This window comes from Lolium rigidum, chromosome 4 (genome assembly GCF_022539505.1).
Source record: "Lolium rigidum isolate FL_2022 chromosome 4, APGP_CSIRO_Lrig_0.1, whole genome shotgun sequence".
Lineage (NCBI taxonomy): Eukaryota > Viridiplantae > Streptophyta > Magnoliopsida > Poales > Poaceae > Lolium > Lolium rigidum.
The window spans coordinates 206,314,913-206,330,469 of NC_061511.1; the positions used below are offsets into that span (position 1 = coordinate 206,314,913).

A 15,557-nucleotide genomic window follows, 5' to 3' on the forward strand; every position below is an offset into this window, starting at 1 on the left:
AATTTGCACAGCCGATGCAAGGGTATCGACTTTAGAATTGAGAAGTAGCCGATGCGCAGCCATCGACTCTAGTGGAATTATGCGATGATTATCGAGTTTCCACCAAATTCAGCTGGTTATCGGTTGTCTAAGGAAGAAAGGGGATCGGCTTTGGTACATTCTCTCTGACATTCTCGCCTCGAGTAAGGCTCGGGGGGCAGCAGGCCTGGTGGATACTCTGTTTCACTCTGTGTAAAGAGCCGATTGGGATACCATCGGCTGATCCTTCATTGCAACTTTCTTCACAAATGATGAGTACTGAAGAGGATTATTGGGTTTGGTTGGAAAAGTTCAAAGGTTTTCCTGAGGATCCTGCATTTTCTGACCAGATTTAGAAAATCATCAGTTGAAGAAGGGAAGGGCGAATTTCAAAGGACCGATGCGGTGCTATCGGCTCATTACGCATTGGCAAAGAGGACGAATCGGCAAGTTCAGTAGAAGAGGGAGTCGGCTCAATTAGACTTAGAAGAAATCGGCAGAATCAAATTGGGGAAAAGTTCTTCACTAATAGGCAAGATTTCTTACATAAAGAGCTAATTGCCCTCAAAAGGAAATACTAGGGGATACATTGCCCCATCTACTACTGTTGGCCCTATTCTAGAGGTCCTATCTACGGACCATCACTGCCCTCGTCGTCGCCTTCGTCGCTGCCGTCGACGCTGCTCCCGGCGGGCTCGTCGTCGCTCCAATGGCCGCCGACCGGGCCCTCGTTGTCTTCATCTTCGTCGTCAGCGTCGTCCTCGTCGCTGTCGAAGTCGCTAAGATTGCCCGGCCAAGGGCAGAACCGCTTGGCCGGCGGCTCGTCGGAGGAGCTGTCGTCGTCCTCCTCCTCTTCCTCCTCCTTCACCCCCTCGGAGGAGGTGAAGTCACCCCAGGAGAAGCGATCGTCATTGCTCTCCTCCTCCGATTCCCCGTTGGCGAGGAAGCGGAGGTCGCTCTCCCCGTCCGTCGAGGACTGGTCGTCCTCGGACCAGATGGAGAAGTCATGGTCTGACTCCTCCCCGGCCGCAATGGCGCGGCGGATGTTGGCCGCATGGACCTCCGCCGGGTTGTGCTCCGGCGTCGGCTCGCGAGACGAAGAGGACTGGGTGGAAAGATCCGATGAGGCAGAGGAGGAAGAAGACATGGTGGCACGGGAGGGTTTTTTGGAGTGCTGATGCGGAGGAGATGCGAGAGGAGAAGCTGTTTGTAGCGGTTAAATAAAAGGGGGCATAGTAGAAATTCAATGCCACAGCAGTTTCCGAGGAGGTGGTGCCAAAACTGTCAAATCGTGCAGAGAAGTTGAGGAGGCAAGTTATCATGATGAAGGACTCTGCGACGGTTCTGCTCTGCCACGACATGACCCGACGAAGGAGAAGCGTAATGATTTTGGAAATGTCATTTCCAAAACCAGGGGGGCATGTGTTATCACCAGAATTTGACCAAGCCAGAGGTGGGCCGCGATCAAGACGGATTTGAGGATATACATGTAGAAGAAATATGTGAATCGGCCTTGTTTACCAAGTTTGGGCTAGTTAGCCCGTGTATCTTTATAGTAGGTTATGTAGAAGTTAGAATTTATCTCGTGCACGGTTTGGTGCACGCCCACATTAGAAAGTCCCCTGGACTATAAATATGTATCTAGGGTTTATGGAATAAACAACAACCAACGTTCACCACAAACCAATCTCGGCGCATCGCCAACCCCTTCGTCTCAAGGGTTTCTCCGGTAAAGCACCATGCTGCCTAGATCGCATCTCGCGATCTAGGCAGCACGAGCCTGCCTAGTTGTTCATGTGTTGCTCGTGCTGAAGCCTTTTTGATGGCGAGCAACGTAGTTATCATAGATGTGTTAGGGTTAGCATTGTTCTTAGTATCATATGCTGTCGTAGTGCAACCCTTGCGCATCTAGCCGTCCTTGTACCTCATCATGGGTGCAGGGGCGGCACCCCGCTTGATCGTTATTTAGTAGATCTGATCCGTTACGATTGCTCCTTGATTCATCAAGGATTAGTTTAATATCTGCAATAGTTAGGCCTTACAAAGGGTTGGAGGATCCAGCGGCACGTAGGGTGCAGTTTGCTGCCCCTAGACAGGATGTTCCGAGGATCAACCTAGTGTTGGTTTTTAGGCCTTGTCTAGGGCTGGCTTACGATCACCGTGCGTGAGCGCGAGGCCCAATCGTGAGTAGGATGATCCGATTATGCGGTGAAAACCCCAAATCGTCGTGGATCTCATATGCTTTATCTTGATCAAGCAGGACCACCATATATTCGGCCACCTTGGACGAATCATGGGTGGATCGGCTCCATGAGCCGATTCACAAGATAACCTGAGAGCCGATCGAGGCTCGTATTTAACGTGTACGTGTGTGCCCTGCAGGAAACTAAGCGAGGCATCATCCACACCTTCCTGACCAGGTATAGGTCAGGTGGCACGCCCTTGCAATTTGCATCGGCGCGCGACCAGGAGGCTTTGCGGGCCGTCGCTCTGAGGGACTGGGGCCAGCCGCAGCCCTAGTTGTTCCCGGCTCTACGGTGTTGACCAGTCACTGCCCGCCGGTGGGTTTCTGACGTCAACAGCCTGGCAATAGCCTTCTTCAAGACTAGAATCGAGGATTTTTTCTTCAGGGTGAAATCCTAAGATCTATGATCGATGACGATGATGCTTGTGCGATGTTCCCTTTGTGGACGCGTCGTTTTTGGAGAAGCTGGACCTCTTGTGCTGTCAAGGTGGTTTTAGTACTGCTGCTTCAAGGCCTAGATCTCTGTAGCGGGACTTCTCTTTTATTGCAATTTTCTATTTTGGTTGTGTGCATCCGTAAGGCCGCTAGAGTATTGCGTTGTTGCAGAGCCTTGATGTAATTGGTATCTTCACGATATTAATATATGCTCTTTAACCAAAAAAAAATAGATGTTGATAACTAGTTTGTGGTTTAATACTTTCTTTGATACGTCGGCAAATTTTGAACCCGGCGATCTGTCCCACAGTCACAGCAAATTGGAGAATCATTGGATGCGGATTCAAATGTGGATTTCCAACGCAGGTGGATCAGAAGGAGACAAATTTATCAAAAATATATACACATGAAACATAATTTTCCTTTATGCCAAATTTTAACTTGATCCATGCCAAACACAGGTCAGATTGGAGAATGATTGAATTCATATTTGATGTGGATTATCAGTGGATTTCCTCTATGCAAACAACATGCCAAATAGTTATTTCGAAGGGTGTAACAATAGATTTTGGCCAAAGCTGGACACCTATTCCTACTACATCGGCTGAATCTAATTTCCTAATTTCGTTTGTTTTATCTGGTGCAACCGGAATTTTTTTGGTTTGGTACGTGGGCCCAATCTATTTTCAGTTTGTTTTATCTGGTGCAACTAAAATATGTAGTTGATGTAATTTTTAATTTCTTTCAGCAAAATACTTTTGTCGAACTAAAATCGTGAGCATATTAGCAGGAAGATACTTTTCGCAACCAGAGTAGAGAGCCGGGGAAAGCTCTGCGAAATTTAATTCGCCTCCCAGATGCCTACGCTCCAGCATATTTTTACATGGGCTCTAAACTGAAACAAAGAAAAAACAAAGGAAAAAAGGCACATCGCTTTCTCGTTCTTCGGCCCTATAATTCCTCTACAGCTAGGGATGTAAACGGATCGGATCGGATCGGATATTTCTATTACCATATCCTTTACCATATTTTTTTGACGGATTCGAATCGGAGCGGATAATGGTCGGATGCGGATCCGGATGTGGATTATATCGGATCACGGATATGGAGCGGATTCGGACCGGACTCGGATCGGAAACGGATTATTAAGCAAATATACACATAAAAAATAGAAGTATGCTTTTTTATGTATAATATGTTTGTAATTATAGGCTATAGCTAAATGTACACACCTGTTCGTACAACAAAACAAATTGTAAACAAATTGTGTGCTAATAGCATACGTATTTTAGCCGATGAACTAACTATATTATCTAAATATTTTAGGTTTGACTAATTTTTTCGGATTATCCTCATTGAGGACCTCGGATAATCCGCAAAAAAAGGCGGATAATCCGTATCCGTCGGATAGTATCAATACCATATCCTCTACCGTATCCGCCGGATATCCGCTTGAGCACTATCCGCATCCGCATCCATATCCGGCGGATTTCTAAAAATACATACCATATCCTCAAAAATGGATACGGATGCGGATTCGAAGCGGTAATTATCCATACCATGTACAACCCTATCTACAGCCCACACACTACAATGAAATTGGCCGGCGCACACACATCTTTTCTCTTCTTTTCATGAGTAGAGCCGGATTATATATGGTTCTTTTATTTGAACTCATCTTGTATGGTTGCTGAATAGACAGTTTTGAGCATGTACTTGAATAGCGGAGTATTGGGGGCGGAGCTACATCCAGGCAACCATGACCATGACCCGGGGCGCAGCAATTTTCTCGGCCTACTTATATAGAATTTTGATTTGGCCATGGGATTGGCCCATCTTCGTTAGCCATGGTGTCAACATAACGGAACGGGGGGATTTTACAATTTGCCACACTTTTCTTTGCACTTATTTGCCATTTCTTGTTTCACTAATATGTACTATAATATTAAATGCATATAATTTGAAGATATACTTTATGACGATTGTAATAGAATAGATCATGATATGGTAGATGTTGATGTCAAAATTTACAAAGCTTGACTTTCACTAAACTCGGAAAGAAAGGTAATTATGAGCGGATGGAGTACTAGTCGTGAGATGGTACACTAGTATTCCGTCATGGAAAGTGCACTGGACAGAAACGAAAATGGATCCTCTAACTTGAAGAAGCAAAGTTAGGCAAGCTACGGTGCCCTAACTTTCCTTCTTCCAAACTATATATATATGGTTTAAATCAAAATAATTAGAATACAATTACATAATACAAATTTATGTTATGTATTTAGAGTAATTACATAGAAGCAAAATTATGGTGTCACAAAACTTCTTTCATCCCAAATTAGTTATCTCAAATTCTCAACATCATTTATATCCCTATGTATCTACACATTAAAATTCGTCTAGGTAAACAAAGGTTGAGACAACAGTGCACGTTTTAACATTGAAGAAAATGGAGTATTAAACATTCTGCCACAGCCATCTTGGTAATTAACCCGCGCTGAGATTATGTGCCGACAAAATCTGCGAGGACAAGCACGTGTGAAAGGCTTAAAGGAAGCTAGCTAGCAGAGGGGCAGCGACACAAAGCAGTCGCCGGAAGACCGAACTCGATCGGCCGATCGACGGCGACAACGTACGGCAAGGCCAGCGCGTGCGTGACATGCATTAGACACGTCGGACGGCGAGCGAGAAAGGAGTTCAACGACGACGGCGACGATGCGTGCGTGCATGTGTACACGAGGTGGCTAGCTAGCTCCGGCGTCCGTCGAGCGAGCAAGCGCGTAGTGGTCGATCTCGTCGCCGCCAAATAACGCGCACACACCAGCGTGCGTGCGTACTCCCTTCGTCCACAAATAAGTATACATCTAGGTTTTTTATAAGTCAAACTTTATTATATTTGACCATCTTTTTAGGAAAAAGTAGCAGCATTTATGATACTAGATTAGTATCACTAGATCCACCTTGAAATGCAGTTTCATAATATAGTAATCTAATGTCACATATGCGTATAATTTTTGATAATAAGTTGGTCAAAATTAAACAAGTTTGACTTATCCAAAAACCTAGATGTACACTTATTTGTGGACGGAGGGAGTACGTGCGTGACAGCTCAATTGACAATAGCCAACGGAGAACTCTTACGCACGCAACCATCCTTCTCCCTCGGCGGAAGATAGAGTTTTTTCAACAGTATCTACAACTTTCGTGTAGAGATTTAGGTCTTTTTTTGAACGAGAGTTGGGTGTAGAGGGACCCACATGCTGTTTATATTGAGCGGTGGGAGTACAAGTAACAGAAAGGTCAGAAAAGAAAAGAAAATACAAAGAAGACCTTCACTTTTACAGCAAGGACCCTGAAATGAAAATGAAACAAATCCAAATCCCTAGATCCTTCTCCACCACAATCGCATGGTAAACTCTACAGCCGGAGCAGCCGGGGACAAACCACTTAGGGAAGCACCTCTATGTAATTTTCGGCTGGAGTTGACATCCTCCAAAGTGGCATCGGCCTGGAGGGTGAGCATCCACTAGATCGTGGCTGGGGAGGGCCGCCAACCAGGGACGGAGCTGCTTCATTGACACTGGTGTCAGCTCACACTAAATCTACACTAAGCACTTATTATTTTTGAAGATGACACCAACAAATGGTGAATTGACATCGTCGCATCAACTTTCTAGCTCCGTCCATGCCGCCAACCGGCCAAATGAAGCAAAGGCAAGACAGTTGTCATCGTTGCACGCGTCCTCCGCTGATGAAATCCTAATGATAGCAACAAGAGATAATTGTCTAGAAAATTAACATGGAGCTTCACCCCACCCGTTCGCTCCTCCATCACCTAGGTGGCAGAGAATAAGATGGGAAGCAGCAACCGAGCAACCTGCACCACCAACGACCTTCAAATAGACCTAGAGAACGAACAACAGCCTTATTTGTGGAGATGTCGGCGGTACAGCCCCTCCCCGCATCCATCTCGAACCACTGGGGCACCACAGAGAAGAGAATGAGCACTGGAAAATGCCGGACGGGGCCAAGCTTCGGCAAACTACTCCAAACTAACGGCATAGAGAAGAGAAGAGAATATTATTATTTCGAATTTTGAAAAATCTCCAACATTTCGTTTACCTATCCGGGTTAGGACAGGATCGGATGATCCCAAAATATTCCGCGAATCTTATGATTTTTTTCTAGATTAAGAACTCTCCATCATACTAGTACTCTTCAGGGAATGGTATTTGAAGAGATTGTGGAGGATTGGGTGAACACTTAACCCGCTCCGATTCGGCCATCCCAAACCCCTTAACCCCTTGTTTACTTTCTTGTTTTATCACCCCCCCCCCCGAAGGGTTTGGGCCTAAGGGTGAAAATACGACAGAAATAAACAAGATCTTATAGTTTGTTTTATCATTTGTAGTTTAAATTATTGTCTCCAAATTTGCACTAGAAATAACAAAATAAATTAAAGTGGGAGTTAGTGGACTCCCACCTACACCTTACTTCATGCTTGTCAAACCACCTCATCAGCATGCATGATTAAATCGTGAACCCATCTCCTCGCTCTAAATATAAATGTGCATATTATGGTGGTTGGGAGGATCCATGATCAACTTAACGCATTTCTTTGTCAAACTATAATACTCCTATACATGCTGTTTATGATTGTGACAAGTACAAGGCCGGCCGGCCGGCCGGCGAGCACCACTTTAATGCACGAAAAGTTCAGTTTTGGACGAGCGTGCATCAGCTGGATAGACGACGACAACAAGTGGCCAACTTGTGAGGACTTGCTCGATCATATCTTCTCTTAGAAACATCGTGAGACTTCAGCTTTCTGTGGCTGCGCGAGACTCCCCTCTCATGGATGCACATCTTTCTTTGTCGATCTGATGCGTCAATATCCTTCTTCTTTCTCGATCTAATAGGTACAAGCATGTGAACGGTTACAAAGCACATGACAGTTTTAGTCATCACCGGTACAGAATGGGGTTTCGTGTGTGGTGCGAAAGATCCTTTGCGCCGCAAAAATCCGAACCATGTGCCTGCGGCTAAGCGGGCTTTGCATAACAAAGGCATAAAACAAACGTTAGTAAACTATGGAATATAGTTAGTTAACAAGAAACTGCCAGCATACTTCAAAATTACCGCGCACGATTTTCCATTTCTAAAGTTGTGTGCATTATATATTACCTATGGTTGGCAAATTTATCCCATTTGTGTAATTGGTGACATCTCAAACAGGCGGGAATCATTACTCGTGTGTAATGTGTTTCCCACCAAGTTGCATGTTGGATTTCCATTCAACATGTGTAGCATGTTCGCCTCCTCGGGTGAATGTTAGGCGTTGGTGACAATGGATCTTTCTAAGACGCGTCTCCAAGAGCTATATAAAGCTCCGCATTGAGCCATTGCCTCCCTTTTGGCACAAAGCAGCTCTATGGTAGATACATCACTAGGTTCGGTTACTTCGGTATGGCTCGCACTAAGAAGACCGCTCGCCTCTCTCGCGTGTGATAGTCCCTGGTGCTGCATCGTGTTGGTCGGGTGTGTTTGGTTGGGGATGAGGAGCATTGTCTCCCGCTGTTGGACCACGACAGGGACTTCTCTCCCTCGTACTCTGGCTTGTCCTCCCGAGACGGGATGGAGGATGAGAAGATTGAGAAGCATATGGTGATGGTGCAATCTTCCGAGACTCTTTGTGAGGAGTATGTGTGCACCAATAAGAAAGAGGACATCAACACAGAGGCCTCTCCATGCGAACATGTCTGCGCATTGCGCTATCAAGAGTTTTTCGTCGAAAGGTTTAACGAGATTGCCTGGATTTGGAAAGTCGTTGCGGCCAGGCGTATGGCCTTAAATGACGCGGGCATAGGGATGACAATGGGTCTGCTTGCAACGGGGGAGAGCCATCTCATCCACATCCCCATTTAATAACCTGAGAGACCTTTTTTCCATCCCCATTCCCGTCGGGTTTGGGGCAGAGCTCGGTTTCCTCATTAAGAAGCTAAATTCAAATGATCTTCTCATAATTTTATGATCTTACATGTTTTGCATATAAAAATAAGGAGCTTTGTAATACGTGCAGGGCAAAATGACAAAAAAATAGTATCATATGTTAGTTTTGAATTTAAATATGTCATGTACATTCATTTGACGCAACATCAGCCCTTTTTTTGTTTTTGCAAATTTCATCTAAATATCCTCATTCATCTTTCCTTGGAAATTAATAAGATGAACACCTTATAATTAAGTTGTTCCATGCAACCAAAATTACATCGATTAAGGCATAGCACAATGCAATATATGATCGACTCTCTTTTTTTCGAAAAGTACACCGATCTATTCATAATCCTCAACAACAATACAACAAAACCTCAAAGTAATAATTTTTTTATAAAAAAGTCTTTGGGCCACCAAGCGATGACTACAAGCACTCGGACAAGCTGAAGGTGCGGCCCCGTCCTCGCCCATCCCTCATTTAAGACGGTCAAATCTTATCGTAGTAGAACTTGTTTTAGTAGATAAACCAAAGGTCGTCATGGTAAAGCCAAAAAGAACGCATGAGAGAAGCAGTCATCTACGATGAAGAGAAGCGTAAATTAGAAGAAACACATACCAAATCCAGCAAGATCTACTGGAGACAAATTTCCACACGTCCTCCGACGACAGTAGGTGCATTACCGGAACGGAGGCTAGACATACAGGGATCAGTTCATTCCATCAGGAAGACGCCACCACCACACCTACCTAAGTAGGACAAAAATTCTAAGCAGATTGAGGAAAAAAACTGAAGCCCTCCCACCAACAAGAATCAGTATCCAACGCACCTCCATGGCTCTAAGGCCACGGGAGATAAGGCAGATAGGCATGGTGCCGGCGGGAGGCAGGGAAACCTAAACGCCGCAGTGTTGCACAGACGTGTAGCTTGGCGTAGCATTAAGAAGATTAATTATGCCGTGATGTGACCCTGGTTAGAGATTAGTCCCGGGACTTTTCAACTTTAGTTGTACTTGATAATCAGGCGTCACTTTCTCAGTTGGTTAACTAGGCACATCGAGCTTTTGAAATTTAAGCGGCAACTCACCTACACACACAAGCGCTGTGGTGAATCAATCAATCAGTTTACAACTCCAAATCCGTCAGCAGTGCACGGCCGGCGGCACTTAATTATCTCTCTGGTGTATTCCCTGATTAGTAGATAGATTCGCGATGCATGTCGATCGAGTGACCATGACATGTAGCAGGAGAGAGTGACCTCGCACCAACCGATGATCACCATTGGAGCTAGGGGATAGACGACAAGGCCGCACTTTCCAGCGGAAGCAACGGAATCTCTCTCCATTTTGTCCTCCTTCTGGATGGATGGACGCTGTGTGTGCCGTGTTCTGTTGGTTCGATCGGCGGCCGGACATGATTGCCTGCCGGTCGGATTTTACACACACACTTGCACACATGTTGACATTGGACAGCCTGCAAAAAGTCAAGTGGTTAACGGTGATTGTGACGTGGTGACCTGCACGCCCCTATAAGTGCACGCACACGGCCTCAAGCTGCTCACACGCACATACATTTCGCACCGGCGCAAAGCACGCACGCACGAGCCAAAGTTGATTTCTCAAGTTCAGTCCGACGAACCGAGGATGCGGCGGTGGTGCACGAACGCTCGGGAGGTGGTCGTCGGCGATGGGGGCGTCACGGTGGTGCTGGCTCATGGCTACGGCGTGACCCAGGCGTCCTGGGACAAGATCCTCCCCTCCATCTCCAAAGCTGACAAGGTGATCCTGTTCGACTGGGACTTCACCTCCGGCGCCGGCGTCGATGACGAAGAGGAGGCGAGGTACACGTTCGGCAGGTTTGCGGACGACCTGATCGCGCTGATGGACGAGCGGAAGGTTCGTGGCGCCGTCTTCGTGGGGCACTCCATGTCGGCCATGGTCGGCTGCATCGCCTCCGCACGGAGGCCGGATCTCTTCGCCCACCTCGTGCTCCTCTGCGCATCCCCAAGGTACGTACGTCCCGTCCCGGCCATGAACCATGACGAACTATCTTCCACCGCCGGCGATGCATGTCGCCATCCGGCGTCTGTCAATTTGATTTTGGTTGTCAACCTGCCTGCGCGCGGGCACCATCTCTCTGCGTATATGTCCTCCTCAGCTATCGTACATGCACTGGTCGGTCGGTCGCGGTCGCCCTATGCCACCGGGAAATCTATCCATCGACCTCGTCTCGATCCCATGGAGCCAAACGTCATATCTGGATGACTGGATCATCCCCTGCCGGCCAATAACTACGCTCGATTGAGAGGCCACGCTATCGAAAATATCTAGGAGTACTACTGCCACCATCACAATTGCACGTGCACACACATATTTGGTTGTCATAAATAAAGTTACTTTTTTTGCTGGGAATAAATAAATAATAAATATAAAGTTAGTTAGGATGTTCTTATATCCGAATCGTATCCTGAACCGTAATGGAGGGATTTTTATCCCTGGTATGCGCATGCATGAGGAAAAGATATTTTCTACTCCAACCGTTCCAATAAATAGAGATGTTTTTTTTCAAAAGTGAAGCTAAATAAACTTTAACCTATTAGAATAAAATATTAACAAGTGTAATATTATGTAGATATCGTATGAGAATATATTACATGATGTATTTAACGATATTGATTTTTATATTGTATAGGTTAATAATTTATTATATAAGCATGATCAAACTTTTCATAGTTTAACTTTTTTAAATAACCTAGTTCATTGGTAGGGAGGTAGTATAGACTACTCGAAACTTTTCATTTAACAAGCGGGGGCGACTAGACAATATTATGGAACATAACCAAATTCATGGAATTGTAGTTTGCCCCCACTTGCACATTATTACACACTAATTGAAAAATAAGATGCTAAGAATTCTATTATTGTAATGTGTGTCCATATTTATTCGAACCTTTTACTTGTTGCATGATTTGTTTTATTTCTTAGTTTTTATTTAAAATATGTCGATACTTTTTGTTTTTCCGTGCAGTTAAACATTTTTAATTAAGATGGTTGCACTTTCGATGTTATGCAACTACCATTTTATGATGTCAATTTGTGATTTTTTGGAAAAAAAAATCTGAATTCAACCTTTTATTCCTTGATTTTTCAATTGGCTGGTAGATTTTGAAAAACCCGATGCCTCACATGAAGACATTTTGGATTCAACTAGGTACATTGACTCAGAGGATGAAGGGTATGTTGGAGGATTCAAGGATGCATCCATCCATGCCATGTTGGGTGCCATGGAGTCCAACTTCCAAGCATGGGTAAAGGGTTTTGTCCCTAATGCAGCTGGCTCGGTAGCCGTGGAGGAGCACATCATGCAGAGCTTCCTGGCCATGGACCCCAATGTGGCACTCGGGGTGGCCAGGATGATCTTCCTCGGCGATGAGAGAGAGGCCCTCGATGTCGTTCCCACATCGTGTAGAATTGTCCAGGCGCGCCATGACTTCGCGGCACCACCAGTCGTGGCGGAATACATGCAGGGGAGGATGGCATCTGCGGGCACCGGGGTAACCATGGAGATAGTCGAGTCTACCGGGCACTTCCCACAGCTCGTCACGTCAGCTCGTGTGGCTGAAATTCTTGACGGCGTTCTGCTCTGCTTACGTGACAAGGGTGCCTATGACGCCGTCGGGGCACCTGTGCATCCTGCATCGGACGTGGAGGTTGATGGTGGCGCCATTGACGTCATGACATAGAGCCTATATACAAGATGTACAAAGTACCGAAGTGAATGTGTATTGTGTTTTTTGTTTTGTTTTGCTTTTGACATGTGTTCGCTTGTGTTGGTGCATAGGACTCTTTGTCTGCAATATGTATGTCCCTGCATGTTTGGAGCTTGACATTGCAATGAAAAGATCGTTTTATGGACATGGTATATAACTTGCTCTACTTGTTTTTAAACGTGTGCGATGGCCGGATCTGCAATGATGCTAACAGAGGCTAAAATCGTTATGATAAGGCTTGCCATTGTTTACGTGGGTGTACATGTTAGATCAAAAAAGAATAGAAGCATATGCCAATAATATCAATAGATAGCTGATTAGTTGGTGTGTGTTGAGATGGGGTTCTCATGTACAGTCGGTCACAAAATACTGCACTCTCTCTCGATCTTTCTCGTGGGTACATAGTTGGAGACTGAATTGGAGGTGAGAGCATGCGAGAGAAAATGATCTCGCAAGTTGGCAAGCTGTTGTCGTCATCTATCAGCGATGCCTGCTCGTCCAAAGCTGATCTTTTGCTACATTAAAGTGGTGCCAGCTAGCCGGCCGGCCTTATAAGTCACAGTCATAAGCAGTCACATACTTTCGCCATCATCAAATAAGTGTATTTTCAAAAAAAATCTTAAGTTAGTTCAGTTAAACTCTTACTAATTTTGTTGAAAAGAGTAACAAAATTTAATACCAAAAGTAATATGAAATTAGTACTGTTACCTCTCCAATAAAATTGATCAAAATTTAAAATATTTAGCTTAGAACGATAGCTAAAAATACACTTATTTGTGGATTTTTTTTTTCGAAATGGGGGTATCCCCGGCCTCTGCATCGGTTGATGCACACAACCTTTTATTAATAAAACGAATATTCAAGAGTTACAATCACAGATCAACGAGGGTCGATATAAAAATCAACCATCTAAAAATAAGAAACATGCTAAGCAGTCTAAGCATATTCCAATCTCTTAACAGGCCGCCAAGTAGTCTGGTAGAAAATATCCTATAAACATAGCTTATTTGTGGATGGAGAGAACATAGCTTAACAATGAAATGTAATAGTGGTAAGTTGATCATTCATCCTCCCAACCATGCACATGGCCGGGGCCATTTCAATTAAAGGGGTATTCAAATGCATACAAAAAAATTGACCAGAAACTAGTCTTTTTATTAAAAAAACAAAAACTAGTCATATAAATACATAATTCTATGCAAATTTGTTTGTCCTATAAACATCTACTATGTATGATTTTTTAAACATATTTATATTTTTTATAAACTGGTTTTCAGTGTGAAAACCTAGGTTTTATTATAACAAATATCAACCTGTAGCAAGGCACACGCATAATTTTCTGGTTTTTGTGCGCTTTAATCGATTTCTGGGGCGGACGACCCAAATAGTAAGGGCTTCTTTGTATTCTTTAAATTTAGAGCCCATATAAAGGTCTATAAAGTTTATGTGTATTTCGTTCGTGGCAAACAGCAAGGCTCACGATTTCAGGCCCAAGCTGAGTACTACCTTCGTTTTAAGGAATAAGGTGTCATTTTACGTGTTTTTTGTTTGACCAAGAATTACTTCTAATAGATCAACATTGTTTGTATGAAATTAGTATCATTGAAAAGTTCTTTTCAATACGAATCTAACAATTTTAATTACATATAATATAATCAAGATTTTGTTGCTCAATTTTTATGGTCAAAGTTTATCTTAAAATACGCGTACGTCTTATTCCTTGAAACAGAGGTAGTAGCAAAAATAGAGGACTGAAAGGGCAAACCAAGCACTGCAATCTATACCCGAGAAAAGGACCTAGCATCGAACCCTAGCTCTAGCTGCCTCCCGATCCTGATCAATCCGGTTATTGGCGGTATGGTGCTGCGCTATCTCGCCTGGAAGTTGAGGCTCCCCCTCGCCGCCGCTCTCCGGCGGGCGGAAGGATCTCGCGGCGTAGCCTCCCGTTCCTCTCAGGTTCGCCCTTCCTGCCCATGCCGTCGTAACGCCAACACGTACGCATACGTACCGTTAGTCCATTAGAGAAATCAAACATCTGGATTCTCCTGGTACCATTTGGCCTCGACGAATCTTCTAGCTGTTTGGATCACCACCGATCGTACAAGAACATGTAATATCTGTTGAACAGAATCTTGGCACTTTCCAACTGTACCAATTCTGTATGCTTGCAGAATTCACGTGTTCCCAACAGGAACTGTAGCTGAAATTTTTGTTTCTTATAGATACAAGAACATATAATATCTGTTAAAAAATGAAAGGTTAGATTTTTAGAAATCCATAATTAAGAAATGTAAGATTAGTGCTGGAATTTTGGGCATTTGGCCTTTGGCCCATGGCCCATTATCAAATTCTGAAACTCACATGGCCCATTCCAATAATCAGTGGCAGCACTAGTGGGAGCTAAAGTTTAGTCCCACATTGCTAGTTGGGAGAGAGTTGGAGTGGTATATAAGGTGGGCTGTTCTAGTCCTAGTAAGTGAGTGAGAAGAGAGAGAGCTCTCGCGCACTCCTCCTCCTCCTCCGCCTCGCCACGCCTCGCCTCGCCTCGTCACGACACGTCACGTCCGACGCGCCGCGGGTTGCGGGAATCTCGCCGAGCCGAGCTTATCTTTTTGCTGTTTGGGAAATTAATTGTGTAATCAATTCTGAGTCATTAACGGACGCGTTAACTCAGCCGTTTTGCCTTCCGGATTTTCTGGATCGTGGCTGTGCCGACTCGGACGTGGGCTGCGCCCCACGACCTTCCCGAACCGCACTATATAAGCGCGGACGAGAACCCTAGCCTGGACGTGCCACATATGCGACTACCTGTTTCCAGTTCATTGCGCCGCCGCCTTCGTCTTCCTCATCCCGTCCGTCGGCGTGCACCGACTGCCGGGACAGTAGGCCTCCGGAACCCTGCCTCTCGTGAACCTGTACAGGTGAGGGGCAATCAGGTTTTTGGGGAGCGCTCAGGCGCGACTACTGGCATCACGACGACGTCATCGGACGACGAGTTCCTCCACACCGACAACTTCTTCCCGGATCTCAGCGACTTCTTCGACAACCTCAACATGGGCGACAACGACGCTGCTGCGAAGTATGTGATCTTGTCGTTTC

At 45.0% G+C, this 15,557-nt stretch overlaps 1 protein-coding gene across 1 annotated transcript; it reads left to right on the forward strand.

Annotated features, from left to right (window-relative positions):
- Window positions 1-10,265: 10,265 nt before the first annotated feature.
- LOC124649215 (probable esterase KAI2) lies at window positions 10,266-12,610 on the forward strand. The gene is made up of 2 exons (XM_047188870.1): window positions 10,266-10,697; window positions 11,900-12,610. Exons 1-2 carry the CDS (start codon window positions 10,333-10,335, stop codon window positions 12,429-12,431), a joined length of 897 nt encoding a protein of 298 aa, XP_047044826.1. The 5' UTR covers window positions 10,266-10,332; the 3' UTR covers window positions 12,432-12,610.
- Window positions 12,611-15,557: the final 2,947 nt, after the last annotated feature.